General features: G+C 30.8%; 1 protein-coding gene across 3 annotated transcripts in view; it reads left to right on the top strand.

Annotated features, from left to right (window-relative positions):
- Positions 1 to 18712, top strand: part of LOC132747830 (G-protein coupled receptor dmsr-1-like) — a 48166-nt gene extending 29454 nt beyond the window's left edge. For 2 of the 3 annotated variants that reach the window (XM_060737352.1, XM_060737351.1), the window contains exon 2: positions 15825 to 18712. In XM_060737352.1, coding sequence (XP_060593335.1) covers positions 16569 to 17735 — 1167 coding nt within the window. In that variant the 5' untranslated portion in view covers positions 15825 to 16568 and the 3' untranslated portion in view covers positions 17736 to 18712. Of the gene's footprint in view, positions 1 to 4088; positions 4314 to 15824 lie in introns of those variants that run through there. The other variant, XM_060737350.1, reaches the window with a different exon arrangement.
- The last annotated feature ends 8470 nt before the right edge of the window (positions 18713 to 27182 follow it).

Below are 27182 nucleotides of genomic sequence, written 5' to 3'. Positions count from 1 at the left end.
ATGTTATCAACATGTTACCTTGTAAACTCTGGTCACAACATTTCTAATCCATGTTAAAGAGTGATGAGAGTAAAGTCAATATTGGTTAATATTGATAATGAGAAAATTACTTTCACAAAAATGAAATTGATTAATATTTTGCAAATACTTTAAACGACATGGATTGTGACTAATATTTATTCGTACATAGATTACAAGGGAGTCAAGGTATAGTGGCATATTTAAAACTGTACAGGCCTTTTTTCAAAAGTTCAAACTCCTGTTTCTTTAATATTTTCAATGAAAATCTTATCTTGAAAAATGAATAGGAAAAGTTTTATTTTAGGACAACTTTTTAAACCATTGTCAAGTGTTTTGCTTTAAAACATGTTTAACTAAACAAGAAAATATTCACACAAAACAATTAGAAATGTTATGGTAAAATGTTTTTTTCGTTGTACTTAGTAACCTAGGCAACGGCATGGTTCATAGAATTACACCCAGCAGCAAGTATTTTGTATTGACTTTAATAACTATCGCAACAGTTTTGTCCTTAATGTGTTTTATTGATAGTTCTCTAAACCTGCATTATGTTTGTAATCGATGAAGTACTTTCTTGTTTATTCTAAGCATTGACATTAAACAAAACATCATATAGAATGGTAACTCTCTAGGATTTTTTTTTATTTAAAAAAGAATTACTATTCCAAATATATTTTTGCAATAATCCCGTAGAACTAGATAGATGTCGACCAAAAATGAATACAGAACAGGAAAGTGCTAACGATAATTAACGTAACGCTCTCCGATCATGTCATTTGTCTTTGAGACAAGTTACGCCACACGTTTCTGTCTTGCTACCATCTGTTTTTTTTCTCCTAATTCGGGATAATTTATTGGAATCTAGGGAGATGTCAAGACGACTGTTTGCGACCTAGTTGATGTAATCATAAATCATTCCAATAATTGGTATTTCTGTAAGTAATTTGTATCGTCTACCATCTGCATGAGAATAATAATCATCTTGTAATAATTTTCTTATGAAGAAAAATGCGTTTTGCAACTGGAACATTAACATGTATTTAGTAACATATTTCATTTTTGTAAACTGTGGACTTATAATTTTAAACAGGAAATTGGTTCCTTTACTTAAACCAAGTGAAGGACCATTTATTCCAAAACATTTAAATCATCTTAGTGAACTAAGATATGTATGTGAGGTTACAATATCAGACTTTGATGAACGATTATTTTCTAGTGTTTTGGGATACAGAACTTTCCTACGTTTATCTTATCCAAAGAGGAAATATGCGAAACTAAGTAACTCGTTACATAACAGAATCTAAACGGAATGGTAATTCAAATAAACATATTATAAACTTACTTCAATTTGTTTCCTTATTGTTCTCTTTTCAGTTAATTAAATCGATTTCGCTCTTTTTATTTTTTAAGCTAAAAGCAAGTTTGGATTTCTATTAATAGATTAGGTGAAATGCCTCAGTAAAATTATTCTATAAACTATAAGGTCAATTATGTATGTTTATATTCAGTACTTGATTTATTGTAATATGAAAATTGTTATCAAAGTCATATGTTTATAACGTACTTTTATGGAAAAAAATATGAACTATTTTGGTTAGAAAGTACACCATCTTCCAGAGCCTATGGTTACCTAACCATTGTATTGATTTCATTTATAGTAATTGAATGGCTTATAAACGGTTTTTGCATCTAAAGAAATAGTCAAAACCTTTACGGTAAAACAGAGAAAAAACAGTATCCCTAAAGAAAGCTGAAAAACAACAGAATTATAGATATTGTAGGCTCGGTTTGATTAAGCCTGTTCATGGACGGTACTGGAAAGTGCAAGTTACCGCCCACGCCCCTTGCACCGGCTTAAGCAGAATTCAACATTTACACATGCAAATGTGAAATTTTAAATGAAGAAACATCCGCATATGTGTTTTAATGTAAACCTTAAATATGTGTAGACACTCCAGCTCTATTTCTCACCGAGACAAGTTGATTACTCGTTTCACACTTGTAACTGTCTATGGTTATTCTTTTTATGAGGAAATTTATCAAAATGTATGGACAGGTTTCCACAAGAGTCGTTTACTGATCTTATTTGTAAATGACAATAATACAAATGATGCCTTGGAGTCATTATTCTTGTATTTAAAAGGTCTGGAAACGTCTGCTTGAAAATAATGATGATCAAGTTTTGTGTGCAATTACTTTCAGCAGACCCTTCTTGTACTAACTGTATATAATTTGAAGGCACGTGATGCCTAAGAAATAATTACATAATATTCATCTTAAGAAAAGGCATACAATTGTCTTATTTTATTTAAGTAAAGAACTAAGAGCATGTAAAATGACAACATCTGCATAGATTAGCGTCGGAAAGGAAGGGAAATAATTTGTCATTGAGTTAAGCAAAATGTACGACAAAGGGGTATTACACTAAATAAATTACTCAAATGCTATAGAAGAAAACGATAACTCATCTATATGGCAAATTAGTGCTCTTTGTTTGTTTTTTGTTTGTTTTTGTTTGGTTGTTTTTGTTGTTTTTATTTTGAAGCTGTAAAATGACACCAAAAAATTGAAGGCCTAACATTTGATAAAAAAGAAACAGAAATTGTAGCATTTTCCGGGCTTAAACCATAGTTGTATGCAAAGCAAGTTTTTTCTAAATTTCGTATACATGTATATGCTTTGCTTAACTGTGATTGTTCAAAGTTTTACTCTTTCTTATAAGTTGACATATTTTAACAACCCTAAAAAGAACTAAATACATTTTTGCATGATTTCCATCGATTTTGAATATGAGTTAGATGATTAGGCACAATGCTACTAAAAACTAAACACAAACCTTTGCCTTGTGACAATCTTTGCCTCGCGACTAATGACGTCTCAAGGAAACATAGATCATTTTTCAAATGACTATTGACAAGAATGACATCCGTCTACATGTATGAGAGTAAAATTTACCCATATGGCTTCATGGGAGTCATGGCAGGTGAAATTTTCATCTTCGTTAGGCTTCCTGCTTCATTTGATGAAGACAATATGTTGAGTATAGAGATAGCTTTTTATATCCACCCTAGTGTTTAACAGAATTATATGCCTTTGTGGCACAATTTTGCGTTGAACTCAAAGTAAAGTGCTAGTTACCTTTTTTATTTGTTGTAACATAAAACAGAAAATGTGATCAAACATGATAATTGTAATTGTCTTGTTCTATACAAAATAATATCACAGATGGAGAGCAAATCAAATATAATCTTTCCAGTTTACAATTGAACCTGTCATGCTTTGTTTGAGAAGGCTGACTTCAATGGTATTTTTTTCTGTTACAAAATCTACACGTGTCGTTAAGCATTTTGAGTTATCTTATATTGAATTCAAATTCAACGTGTTAAAATATTAATATAATGTAATGTATTTCGGTTAAGTAAGTATTGATGTACATGTAACAAAGAATATACAATGAATATTTTACTTTTTGAAATAAAACGTTTTGTTAAATTGTCATAATTTTGTTGCTTATTTTTGCTCTTAAACAATGAAAATTAATGAATGTGCAAATATTAAGTTTCACTTGATTATGTAAGGTAAACAACTTGAAGAGTCTTTGTCGTAAAACGTTTAAATAGCAATTTGAAAGATGCAAACTGTTAATAAGAAATAAATATAAGCAAATAAAAATGTAATCTCCTATATTGTAATTGTGTTCCTAATTGTAATTTGTTTGATCAGTTGGACTCATTCTTGAGTATTTTGTACCTTTACGTTCAAATCATTACATACTTTTTTGCAAAGACATGTTGACAAATACAAAGATTACAAAAGTACTTTCATTCTTAAGCTGTTTGAATCAATGACTTTAATATCCTTTTCCCTGACAAGGTTCTTCACTTTTGGTTTCTTTTGTATATTGGTACTGAAACTTTCAATGGACTGCTCCAAGTTCAAAGCCAGGCAAATACATTACACAATTTCACCAGGTTATAGGATAAGGCAATTATTTAAACAACTGTTATAGTTGTGTTTTTTATTGCTAAGAGTTGAGTGAATCAGAAATGTAGAAAAGCCAATAACGACAAGTTTATCAGCATTACACCTCTCTCGTTCAGGTCTTCGCAGTTATAGCACGTACTATTTACGTTTATCCGCCAAGAGCATGTGAACACTGAACAAGTTAACATCACAATTGGATAATAAATTATTACTTAGAAATGGAATGTGCTTGTAACAGCCAAATAGTAGAATAATATCTTGACTGCCAACGAAATTGTTAATTTGGAAATAACTTTAAGGACAGAAAGGTAATCAGGTTATCTAGAACTTTTATTTTCAAAAATCCCATTTTTCATATATCTAGATAAAAAGATAATTCTTTTTTAAGTAGATTATTCTCATTACTTAGGTCATTACAATAATTTTCAAACTAAACATAACAATTTTGTATAGGATAAAAATCAATAACGTTATAGAAATAAAGGCTTCCCCTTTTTGTAAATTGGTGTACATGAACATGACACATCCGAATAAAACATATATATTAATTAATAAACATTTTCATTAACTTTAGAAACGTTTATTTTCATAACATTATATATCTCTACCTTTGACATATTTCTCGTGCAAATTCATATTTATATTTAATCGTTATTGTTCGTGAATTTTTAATTTTCATTGTACTTTAATATAAATAGCAAAATTGTTTCAAAATGCAAATATATGTAATAAAAAAGAGATTCCCTTATCATAATGATAATTGATAATTAAGTTTCAGATAGTGCGATGGTATATTTTGCATTATGATTGCAATGGTAAAACTATAATCATGATCAATGGGCACTGTTCTAATGTGAACCTGTTTCGCAATTTACCGTGCTAGTTTTATAGAAAGCCTTATCTAGGACATGTAGGACGAATACTGCAAATAACAAAGTAAAATGATAAAACTGTATATCTCTGTAAAAAATCGAGATTTAGAAGAAAAATCACAAATTAAGTTAAACAATCTTGTGCCGACTTTTATTCCAATCCTGTTTGTTATTTTAGTGACATTTTGTCGTTATAAGACAGCTTCATAACTCAAGGAACCATTAAGTTAGATTGTGTTTGAGAAACCAAACTAAGCTGACACTAATTGTACGGATGCCATTTTTATTTCATTTAGTCACTACATGTTACAAACGAAAGCTTTGATTAGCAGAGAGAAGCTTTAAAGCGTTGCAAAAACGTCTGTAATTTAAGACTATGTTTTGCAAATAACAATAAATAATGCCTGAAAGAATTTCTATTACAATACATAAGAAATGAGGGAAGTGTTAAAACAATACAAAAATGTCTGTAACTTGAAATTATATTGCTTTCATTGATTTCCATATTCAAACCATTAAAACAATAATAATTCATTGTCCATGTGAATTTGAATTATATTCTTATTTACTGATATGGCTAGACTTGCTGTTCAAATACTATAATTAACTTTATATATCAGTTCAATGAAAAGAAACATTTTTCTTTAGCTTTCGACGTTTAGTCTTCTTAAGAAAAAAATCGCGTTTATAAAATAACAAATGACAAATGAAATTCTAACAACTTTATAATTTATAATTAATGTATTTCTTTCTCTGTTGAAACCGGAAGTGATTAGTATTTGCATCTAGTGTAGAGCAAGACAAGCCTGCATATTATTAATGCAATGTGATAAGAATTTTTACTGTTGGCAGAAAAACTTTACATTTTATCTCCATAATTAAGCAAATTAATAGTTCCGATAATTAAAAAAAAAATAAGAAATTCAACAGGTTAAGGTTTAGATATATATAAGGATTGTTTTTGTGGTTATAGAGCTGAAATTTAAAATGTGTGGAAAATAACAATAATGCATGCATCGTTTTATACTCTGATATGAATTCCTAGAAATGTTCGCGGATACAATATTTCGCAGTTTCTACAACGTCACGGATTTGTAGTAACCGCGAATTACGCGAATATTAAGTCGCTTCGGCCTAAATTACAATTTTAGGCTACGTTTTTGATGTTTGGTGTTTTTGTTTTTGCCTGTTGGGTACTTTTAATTCTTTTCTTTTTTTTGACAAGTCGCGCCTAAAGCGCTACGTTACTCGATACCTTTTCATCTATTGACTAGTCTAACACGGACGGTTGTTCCGTAAACCCTTTTTTACGGTGGCACAAAGGTGACATGTGTGTATGTTTTTATTTATCTCGTGGCCACGAGTTACTAAGTCGTGGGAACGCGATAATCAACCAATCAGAATACAATATATATATAATGAGTTTTTTTAAACTTAACAACTTACTTTTACATGCAACATAAAACTTTATAAAATACTGAAGATACTAGTATTCACTTTGAACTTGTCTTTAGAATCATATTCTGAAAGTCACCTTCCATGGCCTATCAGACATTAATTTTGACTATAGCCCTTTGTTGGGACAATTTTGTGATCGAATTAATCAGTTTGTACGTACTACGGCCTGTTAACCTTGTTTATACGATAACATGAGAAGGAATAAGTCCTGGTTTATTTTATTTTGAAGGGACATTGCCCATTGACAGTAGATAGCCTATAAGGTAGAATCCTTGTCTAATGAATAAGTTAGAAGGGATAAACCAAAATTTATATATATAACCCAGAAAGATCATTGCACTTGATCAGTAGATGACATCTAATAATTTTGAGGTAATTGGATCAAAAATCAGGGTCACAGTGACGCTAAATGTAAAATTATTGACCAGTCAATAAGTTGTATAAATGGCACTTTTACAGGCTAGTGAAGTAGGGGCATCTTTGTACTATAGCACATGTCTAGTTAATTGAGGAAATTCATATAAATGATTAATCCGATTGGTTATTTATCACGTGGCCACGACTCAGTAACTTGTGGCCACGACTCAGTAACTCGTGGCCACGACTTAGCTATCTCGTGGCCAGGACTTAGTAACTCGTGGCCACGACATAGTATCTCGTGGCCACGTCTTAGCTATCTCGTGGCCACGACTAAGTAACTCGTTGCCACGACATAGTTTCTCGTGGCCACGACTTAGCCATCTTGTGGCCACGACTTAGTAACTCGTGGCCACGACATAGTATCTCGTGGCCACGAGATAAATAAAAAACACACACATTTCACATTTGTGCCACCGTACATTTTACTAATTTACTTACCTTTTCCACCATGTGATTAAGTAAGCTTTTATTCTCATATGTTTTTGTGTAAGTGGATTATAATTAATATTCTGCACATTTATGTTTTTATTTGGTTGTAGCTAGAAATGTTGGCGGATTTGTTATAAGTGACATATTCGCGGCTATAAAGATTCGCGGAAGCATGCCTACCGCGAAAAGCGCGAAAACGCGCGAAATCTTTCCTAGGAATGTGTAGTTCCGATAATTAAAAATGTTAAGAAATTCAACAGGTTAAGGTTTAGATATATATATGAATTGTTTTTGTGATTATATAACTGCAATCATGTGTGGAAAGTAACCATTATGCATGCATCGTTTTATACTCTGATATGATGAAAGTGAGCTTATCGTATAGAAATGTTTAATTCTTTTCTATGCGATATCGGTATTCGGCTGCAAGTTGTCAAATTAAATTCAGCAACGTAAAATGTAAATGAAAAAGGGATGTTTATTGGCTTGTTTGAGTCATTCGGTTTATAGGAGGCAATGATAAGTGCATTCTCTTACAGTCACAATTGCAAAGAAAATCCATAATTGTATATTTCAAACACTCAGTTACATACGCCAATCAAATTGAATTTCATAGTTCAAAATCCGTGATTCGAAATGTTTTAAAACGTGTATGACAATTCAATATTTACTGCTAAATTATTTATCACATTTTGTATCAATGTCTATTATTGACAGGTTCTTCCTTAAATCTCTGTCAAAGCGTTTTACCTCATTTTTCTTATCTGTCTTACATATATTGTTTCCAAATCTAGTTTTATTAATATCTACCCCTTACAATTGTTTTATCATTTTATTTTGCAACAAACTATTTGTTGACAAAAATGATTTTTTTATACAGATTGTTTTTATACCAGCGCAAACCATTGACAACACATCTTTGTAAACGATACTTTAACATACCAGAAAATGAATACTTAACGTTTATTACACTCAAGATACATGTATTTTAATTGATGTGACCATAAACATGTTCTTTTAAACAATGGTAAACAAAATAAACACCTGTTACCAAATGCATTTGTCAAACAATGCTATATCAAAACAAATCTATAAAATATTTGAGTAAATCAGACAATAATTTGTGAACTTATGAAATGTTTTATGTATAACAGTTTCAATTACCGTCACTACACATAGTGACCAACTTGATTTCTTGCCACAATAAAATATGTTTTGTGTAAAACTACTTTTGCGATTACCACCACTACTCTTTGAGACAAACTTGATTTGACTTGGCCAATATATTGTTTCCGTCTTCTATTTCTCTTGACACGAGTCCATTTATCAAACTAAAACGACACTCTACCAACCAGGTTTCGTGTCCCTGGAAATAAATTGTAATAATAAAAGTGGGTATCGGTAGAGATTATTTCTTATCCCTTCGAAAAGTACTTAAATTGAGTGCTAGAAAACGATCAAAATGGAATTATATCTTGTTCAATTGACAGAACTTTTATACTTGCAACAAATACGTTTCATAAAGTCTCAAATAGTTTCTTTTACAGAATTACGCATTGTATTTGTATTTATGCAAGATTTTAAGATGCGAGAAGTTTTGGTTTATCCCTGTAACGATAGTTGTGGTAACTATAAATTTAAAATTATTTTTTTCAAATACGCGTGAAACGTAGTAACACCATGTAATGAAAGATATTCCTACAATAAAAGATAATAAAAATGCATTGTTCAATCTTTATCTTCGCCATTAGAGGTTTTATAAAGCTGATTCGATCATACATCATTTTATTTGTAAAAGTTATGGCAATTACTGTTCTAAGCAATGTATGTATAAATTAACTCATTTATAAAAGCTGACTTGACTGTTATGTAATAGTACATTACAAAAGTAATGCATAATTTTTTATTTCTATTTTTTTTTTCAAATACAAATTTATTTATTGTTTACACGTTAATAGAGTGTTTTTTTTTTGTTTTTTTTTGTTTGTTTTTTTTTTTGTTGTTTTTTTTTCCATAATTTAATTTTCTTATAATTTTTAAAATTAGAACTACTGAATTATAAAAATAATAAATAAGTAGGCATACTTTTGTTATGAACAATTTTCGAAATGTAACGTAATTATAAGTGCATTTATTAATTATAATTAACACTTTTTTTATATGTAACACTCCTTATGTAAGAACATATCTAAATTTCTGAAATGAATATGGGTTTTTTGACATTATATTGGGCTTCATAACTTGAAAATTTGTTTAAGAAGCCGATCTGACCTGACATTTATTATACTGATGGTAACGTTATTTTATGCACTTAATTCCTGTCAAGAAAGATCTCTAATGGAACGTGCCTTAAAACATTTCATGTCCAATTAAAAAGATTCAGAAAGTCATTTACAACTAATATGGTTTGAAATAGTATGACGTTCTAGCTGATACTTAAGATTTTGTTTGCATATGAAGGTGCAGATGTCAAGTAAACAACTTTTAAGATTTATCTTTTTATATTTACTTAAAGGCTGTTTAAGTAATAAGTATCAACAACATTATACATTTGTTTTGCTATCTTTAAACATAACAACCAAACACAGCAGTCGGTGTATTGTGACCAAATTTGTGCAATAAAAGTCAGATTGCCAACTTTCGTAATTTACATGGCATAATCTGTGTTTTATTAACTCATTACCTTTTCAATTTTTAACGAAGGAAACTACACATGTTATCAACACGTACATGTAAGCTCTGGTCATCATTATTGACAAGTGATGAGAGTAAAGTCAATATTGGTTAATATTTATAATGAGAAAATTACTTTCACAACAATGAAATTAATTATATTTTGCAAATATTTTAAAACGACTTGGACTGTGACTAATATTTATTCGTACATAGATTTCTAGGGAGTCAAGGTATAGTGGCATATTTAAAACTGTAGACCTTTTTTCAATAGTTCAAACTATTGTTTCTTAAATATTTCATAAACTCATAAAAACCTTCTTGAAACAAGAATAGTAAAAGTTTTATTTTAGGACAACTTTCAAACCATTGTCAAATGTTTTGCTTTAAAACATTAAAGAACAAGAAATATATTTACACATAACAAGTAGAAATGTTATGGTGAAATGTAATTTTTCGTTGTACTTAGTAACCTAGGCAACGGCATGGTTCATAGAAATACACCCAGCAGCAAGTTCTTAATGTGTTTTATTGATAGTTCTCTAAACCTGCATTATGTTTGTAATCGATGAAGTACTTTCTTGTTTCTTCTAAACATTGATATTAAACAAAAGCATCATAATAAATGGTTACTCTCAAGGTAAAAATGTTTTTATTGAAAATAGTATTACTATACCAAATATATTGTGCAATAATCCCATAGAACTCGATGTCGACGAAAAATGATTTCAGCTTACGATACAGAACAGGAAAGTGCTTACGATAATTAACGTAACGCTCTCCGATCATGTCATTATTCTTTGAGACAAGTTCGCCACACGTTTCTGTCTTGCTACCATCTTGATCTTTCCCCTAATTCGGGACAATTTATTGGAATCTAGGGAGACGTCAAGGCGACTGTTTGTGACCTAGTTTATGTAATCATAAATCATGCAAATAGTTGGTATTTCTGTAAGTAATTTGTTTCGTCTACCATCTGCCTGAGAATAATAATCATCTTGGAATAATATTCTTATGAAGAAAAATGCGTTTCGCAACTGGAACATTAACATGTATTTAGTAACATATTTCATTTTTGTAAACTGTGGACTTATAATTTTACATAAGAAATTGGTTCTTTTACTTTAACCAAATAAAGGACCATTATTCCAAAACATTTATATCATTTTAGTGAACTAAGATATGTATGTGAGGTTACAATATCAGACTTTGGTGAACGATTATTTTCTAGTTTTTTGGGAAACAGAACTTGATTTTCTACGTAAATAACTATATCTTATCCAAAGAGGAAATATTCGAAATTAAGTAACTTGTTACATAACAGAATGTAAACGGAATGGTAAACCTATATACATATTATAAAATGACTCTAATTTGTTTACTTATTGTTCTCTCTTCTGTTGATTAAATTCATTTCGGTCCTTTTTTATTTTTAAGCTAACATTCTATAAATGGCTTAGGTGAAATGCCTCAATAAATTATTCTATAGACAATAAGGTCAACTATGTAAGTGTATATTCAGTACTTGGTTTATTGTAACATGACATGTAACATGTGTTTAGCCTACACAGCGAATTCGTTGTGTGGTAGTAGTTGGTTTTTTTATTATAATACAAATCTGATGTGACTTTTTGCTGGCTAACAAAACTGTTAAATTATAAGTGATAAATATCAGTAAAAAACATTCAGGTTTAAACGCTTTTGAAAAGCCGATTTCAAATTTAGTTTGGCAAATGCTGTATCTATATCATTCTATTTAAAGAAACAATGATACCTGTTACTCAATAGCACTAAAGGGTCGTCCTATTTTATTTACTTCGGTCCATTACATTGTTTGCTAAAGCAATTGTGATGTTCTAGAAATATTTGTCAACGGAAGCCTCGACGGTTAAATATATTCATAGATTTACATATAGTAATAAATGTTAAAAAATATAATATAAATACATATTGAATTTAAATTTTAGATATATAATTTATATTTAAGTAAATCAGATGTTATTGTTATAATATATAACAAAACATTTGTTCCTTTAAATATTTAATTATCTTTTCATCAAAATCAGAACAAGCGTTTTATCCTTGTAGATTTGTAGGGGTTTTTGTTGGTGTTGTTGTCTTTATTGAAGTTTATTATTATTATTATTATTATTATTATTATTATTATTATACAGTAACCATTTACCGAATATTTGAAATATTCTTGCAGTTTACTTTAAAATCAGTTTGTTATTAATACAATCATGATTGAATCCCAATATAATATGTTCATGTACATTTGATAACGAGTAAAACAAGTAAACAAATCACTGAAAAAAATACTATATATATTTTTTTTTTTAAAAGAGCATATAACAAAAATTTTAAACAAATCATTGAGTGTTTTCAAGATTTGCATTTCAAAATAACATAGAAAACGTAAATGTTTTAAATTTACACCTATTCTTACCTGAAGGAAAACCACGAAGACAACGGTATTGTTAGCTAAGCCCTAAACCAGACACACAAAAAAATAATTTTATATCATTGCAGTTGAATGGAAATTAAATATGCAGTTGATATTGTGTTTACTGTGTTAACTATCAATTCTATTTAACTTTATCTTTTATAGATAAATCTCATAAATTATTAATATCATAAATAGAAAATTAGTAAAGTTCTGAAAACTATTTCATTTACAACTATACACACAAAGTTGATGCTAGAATACTTTTATAGTTCATGTATCTTATTTATTCAATGCTTATCAAAGAAAAAGATAGATCTTAATTGATCAACTCTTTGAACTACATGCAATAATGATGCTGTAATGTTTCATATACATACCCTTTACTTATCTCAACGATCGAAGGAGTGGTACTTTAAACGCAATTATGACCAAGATAAGTATTGACAGAAACATTATCTGTCTATAATAACATTAACAAAAACAGCCTTTATGTTATTCAGATTCGGTACTATTGATCTTATAGCATCATTGTGGTTAATTATCTATTCAATACGGTGCAAACATATCAATAACGCTTTGAAATAACAAGTAATTGTAAAGAATTGATTACGTGAGATATATTATATAAGATCCATTAACAGGTAATTCACAAGTTCTCTATCTACTGTAATACGTTATTGATCTTACCACAACGGTAGAAAACGCATTTTAGCTCACCTGATCACAAAGTGGTCAAGGTGAGCTTTTGTGATAATAATTTTCTATTGCGTCAAATTTGATGAAATTTCTTGGTAAATTTCTCTAGCATGAAGCTCTACTAAAATTGTTCAAAAGGTTCAGAAGAATCTGCTCAATTGAACATCTGGCTCAGGGCTAAAAAAATTTAATAATGAAATCTTTAAAATATCTTTTCCTATGAGAGTGCAAGGCCTAGAGCGTAGATATTTTGTGTGTAGCATCATCTTATAAAACCCTAAAAAACATTCAAATTATAGTCATAAGGTCAAAATTGGCATAATGTCTGTCTTTCATCAACAGTCATCAATATTTTTCAGTCCTATAATAATAATAATAATAATAATAATATCTTTATTTAAAGAAGGTTACACATTAAGAACATACAATAACAATCATATATATCTTATTTCCAATGTGGCCTTCTGAAATAGAAAACAACAACAACAACAGGACATGCATAGGTAGAAAAATGAATGTATAACATGTAATTTTTAGAATAATGCAACTCATATACTTTCGACAGACACTCAACAATTTGTTTAAACATATACGTATATTGCATCATTCGTTGGTTCGTTCATTCGTACGTTCATATATTTATTCATTCATTCATTCATTCATTCACTCACTCATTCATTCATATAAACATCAAGATATGCTTTGTATTTTTCTTTAAAACATTTAAGGTTATTAACATTACGAATATTTAAAGGTATATTGTTCCAAATGTTCATGCCATAATAAGAAAATGTGTCTTTAATATAATTTGTTTTAGGTCTTGTCCATAATACAATATCTTTTTGTGACCTAGATCTTAAGTTATATATTTTGTTGTCGGATAAAGTCATCAGTTCTGTCATATAAGTCGGTGCCATGTTATTTAAAGTTTTAAAAACAAGCACCGCCGTGTGGAATTTACATCTGTCAAGGAACGGTAACCAATTAAGAGTTTCGAATAGATTTATTGACGGAGATCTTTGAGGTTGCTGTAAAATGATTTTAGCAATTCGTTTTTGTAACTTACAAACATTATTTATGTAGTTTGTGTTTCCTTTACCTCATATAATACAACAATAGTCCATAATTGGCAATATATATGCATTGTAAAACAATAATTTCATATCAAAGTGCAAAAAATACGATATTTTTTTCAATAAGGCAATTTTTCCGTTAAGTTTTTTTCCCTCTGTTTTGTGAGCCTTAATAATCAGTTGAGCGATATATGGCAATCGTGTCCCTATTCAATTTTAAAGAAAATCGCCTGTTCCAATAAATATGAAGAAGTATATACCTCTTACATAACTGTTATGTATAGGCTTAAGTATGTACTAATTAAACACTTAGCGTCATTATTAGCAAAGTATTCTGAGAGCTGCGCCAGTGTCCGCGCCCAGGTGTCAAAATTAAACTGTTTAATTTTAAACATTCACTCATCTTTTAAATAATTACTTCGAAGATATACTTCAAACTTAAACTATTTGATAATTTATTGCAAGTTTAGTTACTTTAAAGTGTATTGAATGATATCTCTCCCCTTTGACTTTTATTACTTTTAATGAAAATTGGTATGATGTATACCTTCCCTTTTTTTCTTCAACGTTACATTTTAAATGTTTAACACCATTACACTTGTAAGATTTAAAACTCGGTCACCTATCACTCATGAATATTTCAGCTTTCTACTTAGAATGTCGTACAAGATTCATTCAATTTTAGTGAAAAGTTAGTTTTTTCTTTATTATAAAAATGATTAATTTTAAATTTGAATAGTTGTCTCTGATCATTAACGTTTCTTAGTATAACAATGTTTCATCTCTACATTAAATATTTCATAGTTTGGGGACTTTGAAAATGTCTCAGAGTTAAATCGTATACATAAACATGCACAGTGCGTTATCTGGAGTGCAGGTATTAGTTACTCGCACTCCAGAGCATGTCCGTTGATTGGCTCATTATTGCTGGGGTTTACTTATTGTGACGGAAGAGAAAGGGAAAGCGACAGAAATATCATATTCAGATGCTCGTTCATTGGTTACTTTTTCCCGGGGTTTCAAATTGTGACATATTGTGTTTTTATGTTTGACTATGATACAAAAGAGAAAGAATATCAAAACACTCGGCAATTCTGATTAATACTCGGGGGCTACACCCCCTCGTACAAATCAGATAGCTTTGTGTTTCAATGCTCTTTCTATTACTAAACCGCCTTTAACCTTCTGTAAGATGATGTTTTTGACGGTACTAGGGGGTACAATACCCTCAATGGTCAAGTTCAATCAAATCGAGCTGCAATATTTTCAATTTTGCTGTTTTGGACTTTTTTTTATATGATTCTTTTATATTATATTTTACAACTTATTAATGTAAAAATTCCGACATTTACTAGATAATTATATACTTCGTTGATTTTCTTGAAACAATTTAGTATTTCCTTATCGTCATTTCCATGCTTTATTACCCTTTGACAAATTAAATTAATCCTTATGAATACATAGAAAATTCATTGCTATTATCTTTTTATATTAGATATTTTGTTTTTCTTGATATCAAAGCAACAAACATTTCATTAAACTGGATTTCCTCTTTGTAAAGCGTTTGTAAAATATTTAAACCAAGGAACAAGCTTTCTCCTAACAGCTTTTGTTTTGTTTTTGATAAACTACTTCCTGAAATTCATAAATATTCGTGCACCAATACATAAATAATTGTGCACCAATTTTGAAGTTTAATATCTTATTTGTGATTTTGTTATTATTATTTGCTGTTGTTATTTTTTGCAGATAAGAAAACCAGTCAATTTCACATCATGACCATAGGATTACATACCCCAACGCTTGGTAACTGCTTATCAAGCATGGATAAAGTAAAACGCCAGTGTCACTATAGAAACCTATCTACAATTATCGAGAATAATTCGAAAAGACAAAGTTGATAATCAGTGATAGACGTCAATGGTCACTCTGCAACTAACGTTTAAGCAATTATCAGGAAGCCATTGTCAGCAGAGGCAATATGAAAATTAATTATGAGTTCTATTTTGATTCTTGTATTCCAGTGCGATGAGAGGGTTTCTATATCAACACTGATATGTACATTAAAAGAAAAACGACGAATATTTTTATTAGAATAATTAAATTAAAAAGTATTGAAGTAAAAAGAAACATATACAGAGCGTCGCTAACGAGAGTCGGGATTAAATAAAATTGGAGATAAACCAATATTTTTTTCTTTGTTTGAATTGGAAGGTATTTCGCCTATGCTGTAAAAAGAACAAATTATGTTCCGATAATGTAAGCATATTCTTAAAATGTGATTTAAAATTTAAACATGTTTATCACCGTCTGAGAAATTGCAATATTTTATGGATTTATTTCATAAATGTGAATTTATTGTTTTAATAAACGACATCTACTGATAGTGAATTTGATCAGAAAACATTGATGGGGGAAAACTAAATTTATTCTGACACGCTACTATGAATATAGTACGTAGGAAAACGAGGATTTTTGTATTGACATTTTACAATGAACATAGTATGTGAAAGAACCTGGACACCATATTTTGACACTACGTGTAGAAACGTCACTATGAATACAACAGAAAATTTAACGCCATATAAAAGTGAAACATTGCAGTCTTTGAGTATTGCTTATAGCAGTCTTCATGGCTACATCAGTTTGGCAATCTGTGCTGTTGGAATACCGCTCAATATCATTAACATTGTAGTTTTAACGAGGAAAAATATGCAAACGCCTATCAATTGTTTATTAACGTGGTTGGCTGTAGCAGATATGGCCACAATGATATCATATGTACCCTTCTCCTACCATTTCTATTGCGACTTCTCGGCAAATAAAATATCATCAGAAAAGAACAGTTGGATATGGATGCATTTTCTTCTAATTTACTTAAATTTTTCCAGCACTGCTCACACAATCGCAATATGGCTTGCAGTGGCCTTAGCTATAATGCGCCATCATCACATCCATTCTCCGGCAAAAGGAAGTATTACACGCATGCGTCGTTTGATACGTGCTAGACTGGTTGTATGTATAATTGCCTTCTCATCTGTGATACTGCTTATTCCCAATTATTTGAGTCACAGTCTTGAAGAAGTCAGATTTCGTGACAACACAACTGGATATCTGTTCGAGGACTGGGAAATAAATTCAGGACATGCTGAACCAATGAGATTGGTGTCTTTGGTGATATACGGTACGTTTGCGAAGATATTACCCTGTGTGTTGATTATCATATTTGGTGCACTGTTATTACGGACACTGAATAAAACACGAGTGAATCGTCGCCATTTGTCAGAAAATGGTGTGACCATAAGTGCCCACACGCATGTTGACCCGACGAGGACTACAAGCATGCTTCTTGTAGTAATTGTCCTTTTTCTGATCACAGAGTTACCACAAGGTATACTGCTTATGTGCTGTTTATTCCTGCAAAACTTCTTTGAGAACATTTACATTCCACTTGGTGACGTAATGGATATTTTAGCTCTTATAAATAACAGTATTAACTTTGTGCTGTATTGCACAATGAGTTCCGAATTCCGGCGTACATTCGTTGCCTTATTTTGCTCATTTTCAACTTCGAACGAAAGGCGGAAACCGTACATAACTTCGCATTACCATGGCGACCATTTGCTTGTCACGCTCAACAGTGCGGAAAATACAGGGTGATATATAACATGTACTGTCATGTATTCTACAGTAAGTTTCACACTTACTTGACATTTTAGATGATTGGTCTAATGACATGCACACAAGCGGAACGATTTTGCATAGAAGGCAAATAAAAGTTGTGATATATTGACATGTCTGGCGAATTTTTAATACTGCCAGAATTTAATTATTTATAGTTTCTATGTAAATGAATAAATGTTACAGTCTAATGTAATTATGGTATGGCAAGAGAGGGGCAAACTACACAAAGTCTGATGAAAAAAGAAAATTATCAGGCTAAGCTGTGAAAAGTGATATTCATTTCCATGTGTATGCGTGTTACAAATTTCATTTTGTCTTTTGATTTATTTAGTGTCTAAGTTGCAACAATCAGTTTATTTTATGCAGTTCCGGAGAACTATCGAATTTTGTGAAATATAAATGTGATTATGATTTGCATAAGTTGTGTTTTTACAAATACTGAACAATTTTACAAACTTTGTCCTTTTGAAATTACTTATTATATATAGAGGGACAATTATTGAAATGAATTGAATTTTGCACACATGCTAACTCTTCATCAGTTGCAAGTATGAACCTCTTTGTTGCTGAGATTTCTAAAGGTATTTCTAAGTATTACTAGGTGTTAAAAAGATTTCTGCATGATAAATGTAATAAAGTGGTCTTTTTTAACCTTTACCTAGAATTAATTGATGTAAGATGACAACATTTCACGACGAATATCAGCATAGTAAATGCTTTGATATTTGTATAACCTAAGTTAAACAAGTTTTATTCTGATATGTTTTTTTTTCAGTGAGTATTTTAAATTGGATGAACCATTATGATTTTTAAACAATATATATTAGTTTTGAAAAAAAAATCATGGTTATCAGATACATATTATGTTCATGTTTTTTGCTGTATTCTGATTTCAAGTGTTTTGTTATACATTGTTTGAAATGTTACGTCAGTCATGTGATGATCTTGTTAAATAAAACTATAAAAATACGTTTTTGTTATTGTTTTGTACACCAATATTCATAAACTGGTCATGTTAGTAAAGTATATTAAAAATTATGTTTGTTAATTATATTATTATAATTGTATACCTCATATTATATACAAAAGATGCAAAGGTATATGTCATGCGTTGCAAAAAGGTGGTTCTAGCTTACATAATAAATCTTGTAAAGCCCAAGGGTAAAGTTGTCTTCAGTGAGCAAAACATCCCGGCGAGCTGACACAATGTAGTTTTCGTTTATAACGGATTATCCGACGGCATGACAAAAAACTGAGCCTTAATCTGAACAATTGCTTCAATGTGTTAAGGATTCAATAACAAAATACAAAACTTGAGCAACAAACAGTATACATGAAGCGCTTGTTCAGCCGTACCAATTGTTTAAGTTTGACTTGGCCTTAATAAGTATTTATAGTAGTGTGTAGCGATGGCTTTAACGGGACATCGCAGTTTGACGGTCTTTAATCACAAATGAAAAATTGCTTTAGTGTTTGAATTATTATAATAAAAATTAATAGCTATTCTAAGATGTGTTAGAATTTTTTCCTGCATTTGATATCATCCATGCTTAAAAGTTAGTGAAAATAAATAGTATTATCCAGAAAAATCAGTTTAATTAACCAGTCACAAGAAAAATATCAGTTGAATTTCAGACCTCATTTATTTCTTCATATAACGTTTAAGGATAAATACGCAGCGGTTTTAATGACGGACCATAACGCTTCTATATTCACATGCTTTTTATGTAAATGTTAAGGGTTTTTATTAAACGCTGCAAATTAAGTAATATTGATTTTCTTGCACATGTATTGAGTAATATTAACTACAGACAGGAAAATGTTGCGCAATATAATCGCCATAAAGAATATTTATAACTTTACTGATTTTCAATATTATTATTTGCAGACATGGATTTTAGGTTAAAATATGGCCGAACACCAAACTGTATAATAACTAGATGAAGAAGGTAAAACGATGTAAGCTTAAAAATAGTTTTTCCCAATTACACACAATTGGATAGTTATGTACTGTATTCTTTAGGGGGTTGTTATTGTTGCTGCAGTTGTTTTTCTGCCTTTTTCCCAATGAAACTCACTTAAATATTAATTTTGTGCGCTGATTTTTATTGTAATGTACAATTCTAAGACGTAAGTAACTGTGTCGTATTTTACCTGTTATTCATGCCTCATCAAAATAAAAAAAAATAATATCCGTGTTTTCCTAATGCAATTTAAAACGTTGAAAGAAATAATATTTATAATTACAATGCGTCGTTTCGCCCCGGCCTATGCTTCAATATTCATGAGTAAATTAGAGGAAGTTAAGATTATTTACGAATGTGTAATCGTAAATCTACGCTTTGGCTACGATTTTTTTGACTATTATTTTTTTTTTTTGATGATATATATTATCTGGGATCACTGCTCAAAAGACGTTTAAATTTTTATTAAATTCTAACACAGAAGTATTAAATTTACATTTAAAAGCTCTGAGGACAGTGTATCATATCTTGATGTGAATATTTCTAAGGAGTTTCCAAACATTTTTAATACAAAAATCCATATAAAAATAATGATATTCATCATTATCTGGAGTATACATCTTGTCATCCTAAATCATGTAAAGATAGTATACCATTTAGTCAAGCCAGGCGGTACCGTCGGATTATATTGAATGGTAGCCGACTTAAGGAATCCCTTGAATCCCATAACGTCGTTATTCTCTTTAAAGAAATTACCATAGTATAGTAATTGACGAAGCATTAAATAAAGTACAACACGTGAAAACTGAATAGATTAGCCTTGATCACAGACACCTGGGTAGCAATCCAAAGCTGCCACTTGATATAAGCTACCCATTCATCAAGTTTGGTGTCAATAGGCCAAAGCAAACTCAAGTTATTGAGCAGAAACTGAATTTCTTTTTTTAGTATCTGTGACCCTGACTTCTGACACCTGGGTAGCAATTCCAAGCTGCCTCTTGATATAACCTACATATACACCAAGTTTGGTGTCAATAGCCCGAAGCAAACTCAAGGTATTGAGGGGAAACTGAATTTCTCTTTTAGTAACAGTGACCTTGACCTTGATGACAGACGCCTGGGTAGCAATCCCACGCTGCCTCTTGATATAAGCTATCCATACACCAAGTTTGGTATCAATGTGATTTGATATGAACAAATTAGACTCTGAAAATAGGAAGGAGGTTAGAAAGAGTACAATGTTGATTTGATATAGTTGTTTCGGAGTAGGAAATTAAAACGGGGCAAGATTGATTAAAATAAAAAAAATTATGGATGGACTTTTCTCTATTCAGGAAACGGTAACGAGTCAAAACCAGTTTATATCCAATAATGATCACGCGGTGCAAATACACGGTGTTAATTGGAAGCGAAATAAATCGATTTACTCATTTGCAGTAATTATTTTTTCTCAACATTTGCAATTGTTGTATTTAGAGATATATAGGCATGTGAGGCTTGACAATTTAAGTATTCTCGTAAATGGAAAGGAAATGAAAGAAAAATAAATATAAATGTAGGGATTTGAAGACTTAAGAAAAAAACATCGGCCAATATCGTAGCAAATCGGTTACTTCTGAACATTATGTTTTCATTTTTTTTTTTGCATTAGACTGTTTACAATCACCTAGCCTTCATCGATATGTACTAAATTTCGGTTATAAACGGTTAAAAAATACTGAACACCATAGATTGTGAAAAATAACGTTCCGGAAACGACCGATTTATTACGATTATGGTCGATATTAGATTTGTTTGACGGGAAAGCGTTGCAGTAACACTACTATTAATTCATAATATGACTCAGGATCATATTCTGTCTTCATTTTTACACTTTTACCAAAGGAGACATTAAAACAAAATTATCATAATTATTCAATATTGCACAATAATGTTAGACACAAAGAATAAAGTTCTTTAGACGTAGTGACACAAACGAGCCCGATGTCTTATTAGATTTACAACTGTAACATTGGGTGCATGCATTGCTGTCGGCGTTTGCATTTGCATACAAATGAATTTGGAACTTTTTTGTTTCTCACTGTATTGCTTACAAAGCATACATTTGCATCGAAAGGATATTCTTACAATGCTAGAATACTTACAATGTATCATCAAGATGAACAAAAATTCATTTTGTCGTACAACAGAGATAGAAATCAATGGGTTTATTTAATTACATCATAACATAGCTAGCGGAATACAATTATTATATCTGGAAAAACACAAATTAAAGAAAGAAATGATTCAAATTAACAATGACGTTGCATAATTGCAAAACAGATGAGAGCAAGTGGAACTAAATTCCCCGATAAAGTGCCGTAACGGTTTAAGAAATGGACTCACAATCAGTGAAAGGAGAAATTGGCCGGAAGTTCAAACCGTAAAACAAGAAATACAATTACATTGTTGTTCTTGGGCATTACGTCGCAAAACCTAAGTAGAGGTCACATGTTGACTGGTAGAGAACGATCTCTGGCGTCCCTCCGTGCATTATGTCATACTCGAGCAGGTATCTAAGCAGCCCATTGTCCTGAAATACTTGAGTAACACATTGTTCAGAAAACCTTTGTTTTAAATGACGGCTTTAATGTTTTTAAATAATATTCTCTGTAGTTATTGTATAATCGGTTTAATATTGTAAAATAATCGATTTTGTCACGCAACCGATTAAAAAAACTGAAACAAAATCACAAAAAAACTAGAAATGTGTCCATAGGACACAGATGCCCCCACACGCCACTGTTCTGTCAATCTTATGACTCTAGGTCAAATATTTTTTGGACTACATGTGCCACAAGTTGAAAACTAAAAATCAACAAAGGGCCATAATTTTGTTAATAATGGTCGCAGCAAAAATTCCTTTCTTGACTACCATCTACACATTAAAGTTGTTCATCCCTGGAAGTTTTGCAAACTCTGCCATCCGGTTTAAGAGGAGTTGCGTTCGCAAAATTTCGGGACGTTCGGACAGACGTACAGACGGACGGACGGTCAAGTGCAACGCTATATGCTCCCACTTTGTGGGGGCATAAAAACTAGAACCTCCAGTGTGGGAAAGAAATTACTTTTAGATTATGACATTCGATTGCTACGTTCTAAAGGAGTAAATAAAGTGAATCTGATTGACTACACTAAATATATAACTTAGTATAATATCTTTGGATTTTTGGAATATGAACAAAGAAACAACTGATGTTTAACTTTTGGACAAAATAAACATTTGAGATTCCTTTTTATTTGTTTTTCCTGTGTCTTTCTTACTTCTTTATAAATTCATTAGAACCTTTCTCCAAGAAATTCGAGACGTGAGTCGGTCTATGGAAATTTATTCTCTGCTTAATTCAATTATGATCGTTACTTCCGACTACAGCATCAGTCAATATCTTTCCTATCTTTTCCGATTTTGAGTCACAATTAGATCTTAGATTTTCGTAGATCATTTTTGCCTTTCTTTATCATGATTTGGATAAAGAATTTTTGACAATACGCTTCAGTTTATATGACATTCTGCCTATATTACATAATATTTAATGGTCAATAATGGTATATTAACTAAAGGAGTTGTGTTTTAAATATAATGATAATCAAAGTGTAAGCCCACATGTATGTATTGGCTAATCGGGAAGTGTAAGCTGTAAAATGTAAAATATTTATAATTGGGAAAAATAATATTTTTGAAAAGCCATACTTACCAATTACATATAAGAGTCCTCATAACATCGTAGTCATTCTTTTAAAATTGGCTATAACCGTAAACCTAAGACTGATTCGCGATCTTAAATCAAAAGACCGCTGAAAGACCAGCTTACTTTTTTTTAATTTTACTAATGCACAACGCCTCCAGGTCGGTGTGTAATAATTGTTTAACTCGTTACAAAAAAAGTAGAAAGATGCAATAAACCACGCTGGCTAGGTTCTTTGCCAAACAGACATTTAGCGATCTCGTTCCTTGTGTAAGTGCCATGAGGCTTATATAACCTTTACAAGAGGCTCCAAATGGTCGCAATGGTAAATCTGCAACGGATTTGGATTAATGTGTACGTAGAACTGCGCTTGAAGAATGTTTTATACAAGCAGAAGAAATCGACACAAGAGTTAAAGTCTATGCAAGGCAGACATTTTTGGACCTTGTTTCTTGAAAGGGCACCATGATATATTATACTTTATATATTGTCATAAGGGGCAACCTTACATCCAAAAATTTGCATACGACAATCCGCATCACAATCAAATTGGTAGATACTAGATACGTTACAGTGTGATTATAAGTTTGTATATGCACGTGTGCCGTGCCATCATTTTAAACGTAATCTCATTCGCAAAATTCTAGTGCTTTATTTTCCCGTTACAGAAAATCTCTGCATTATTTCACGGGCCAATTTGCAACGAAATCGGGTCAACAAATGCATAGGGTAGGCTCCAGAAAAATGTGTAGTTTAAAAAAACGTAAGGTTTAAAATCGCCGAATTTTCCAAGAGTTTTTGTTCAACTGAGTCACTGGCTATTTACATTTTACTATACTGTTAAAACCTATTTAGTTGTTAGAAACTTTAACAATTGTCTAATGATATGATTAACTGATTATTGCACAATCTCAGCAAAACTTAAATTATATAACATGAAAAGATCATGATCTCATTTTAGAGCGTTTTGAATGCGTGTGATATCCACATGAAAATCAGTTCTTTCTCGACACGAAAAACTTTGTCTTTCTTGATAAATGCGTGCTACCATTATTCAAGGATATTCAAGGATTGTCTTGTAAGCCTACGATAAATGTCATCGTGTATTTTAAGAGGATGTACACATGATGAAGACATTTCTTAATCGTTTACTTTTTAATTCCTTAACTCAGAGAAAGACAATATCCTCCCACAACTAAATGTTGTCACTTTACCCAGATATAATTTTATCATATATTTCGTTCGTTTTCGTGCCTTGGTCACTTTTTTACAAACAAGAAACGTGATGAATCCGATTACGTCGTTGTGATACTTAATTGTTTACTGATTAATGATAGACATCAGCTGCCTGTTTACAGAGAAAGTGTTTTAATGACCGTGTGTGAGAGGAGAGATGTTTTATTCATGTCACGTTGCTCTGCTCCTCTGAAATAATTGACATTCTATATATCGATCAGAATTGTCATTAGAAATTTCATTTTGTAGTTGTTGGTAAGTAATTGTCAGTGTTTGTGTTATATACGATTATAACCTGAAAAGAACATAGATGACGTGCCTTTATTTGTCGATTAATTGAAAAAATGATCGACATTTGAGAGATGAAAAGCTGTTAAAATATTGACGGAGTAATTTCCAAATGAGGTTAAAACATAGATCTTTCTCTGAAAAAAAAATCTCGAAGAAGAAACTTATACGATGCTGACACAAAACAACTCAGTACTTTACGTATTCATACAGTCTCCGCAGATGTTATTACAACTGCTGCTTGTTTTATTTCTTTCTACACAAGAATTCAGAACTAGGAACATAAACACAATTCGTGGTTATAGAAGAGCAATCAATTCAAATGATTTTGAGCGTAGCCTAGATTACACTTACCAACACAATTGTGATCTGTTACCAAATATTTTGAATTATTTTGAAATCCCATTTGGTTTTTGGTTCTTGTAATTATAACGTACAAATAAAATGATAAATGATCATTGTTTTGAATCAGATATGAATCTAAATTAGCAAACTCTCTCTACTTAATCATAATGTTACGTTCACAATAATAAACAGCTAGCATACTTGAAACAAAAAACCTCCCAACAAAAATGAAATGTTGTCATCTGATTAAGATATCCGATTTCATGGCGTACAAAACTATTTTACAGAAAAATACTCTTTGATATAAATTAAACCATATAATTACTTCGATAAAACGAAACACAGTTCATTATACTCTTTTATAATATTTTTACTAAAGTAGTTTTTAAAAGTGTACTTTATGCTGTACGAAAATCAACAATTTGTTCTGCGGTGAAATAATAAGGATGCAGTATTTAATATAATATCATACTTACAAAAGTCGATACTGAGTTCATTGTTAAATCAAAGATTCTTTTCCCAGAACAACAAAATTCTTTCTATAAATTGACCTTGTTGAACATTGCAGAATAAGTATCAATTTCATGAAAGGAGTAAAGCTCATGTGTCAACTGACATCTTGAACAATATTTTGTTTAATGAATCGAATCATTTATAAATTTGTATTTCAATTTGTATTACCTTCAATTAAATCATTAATCAAGATAAGAAACAATTAGAGTCAGTTTCATTCTACATAATAAACAAGATAGATTTATAAGAAAACATGTAATTTGTTAATCTGAATCGGGTCACACTACTCAGTCGTTAATATTAACATTAAAATGCGATAATATTATCGGTTTGTGGTAAAAAAAACAACTATAATTTGAAAAACAAAATTGCAAATAACATTTACCTTTGACTACATTAATTAATTCTTACAGGTTTTTTGAACGAGTGAATACTTACTCGTTAATTGCTCATATACGTATCAAATTTCATCAAAGTAAAGGTAAGCATCAGAAACATTAACTGTACATGTCTTGTCATCCTTTACCTTCTGAATATCTTAAAAAAATTAAAGTCATCGACAATTATACAGCGTTTTTCAAACTACACGGAAGTGAGTACTGGCCTGACTCTCTACTGGTCGCATAAACTAATCTCTCTCATTTTCAGCATGGAATGTGTTAATTGATTCACAATCCAAAAACTTAACTGAACCGTTGAACATGGTGATGAAGACAAAAATGTCTGTGACAGGCATTCCAAAATCAATAACATGGCGAACACATGTTGTTCCCTAACATATATCTACAGACATGAATATTTAAAAGGTATTGAGTAGCAAATACCCCCACGATTAGTTAAATATTAGTGAGTTGTCAATCTTGTAATTAAAAAGCAGTCATTGATATTGCCTGACTTCATTTTTCAAAAATAGTTATTGTATTGTGGAGTGTGCAAAATCCTCTACCAAAGTGAAACGAATATTGTTTATACGAGTTCTTCAAGTGCCGTAAATTAAACAAAAGATAAAACAACAAATATCTTTATAAATAAACATTCCAACATATCAACAATGTTATGGTAACAATTCTCGTATAGAATCAGGTTTTACCAAGTTGACATGTTGTAATTTACTCTTATCATGCTTAAAACATTTGCTAGGATGGTGTTCTGATTAGATGACTCACATATTTATTGTCTTTTCATGAACATAATTCTTGATATTTTCAAGCCACAAATGTTCAAGGATTTTCGTTGTGGGTGAAATTAATATCATTTCTGAGATATGTCTGAACAGTTTCCTGTTAATTCATTTTTCTAAGGTAATACAAAATATTATTTTCTTTTACGACTTGATGTTTAAACAAGCACAT

This window comes from Ruditapes philippinarum, unplaced genomic scaffold, assembly GCF_026571515.1.
Source record: "Ruditapes philippinarum isolate M1 unplaced genomic scaffold, ASM2657151v2 ctg1008_1_1_1_1, whole genome shotgun sequence".
Taxonomy (NCBI): Eukaryota; Metazoa; Mollusca; class Bivalvia; order Venerida; family Veneridae; genus Ruditapes; species Ruditapes philippinarum.
Note: the sequence above shows the minus strand (reverse complement) of the source record. Positions and strands in the feature narration are given on the sequence as shown.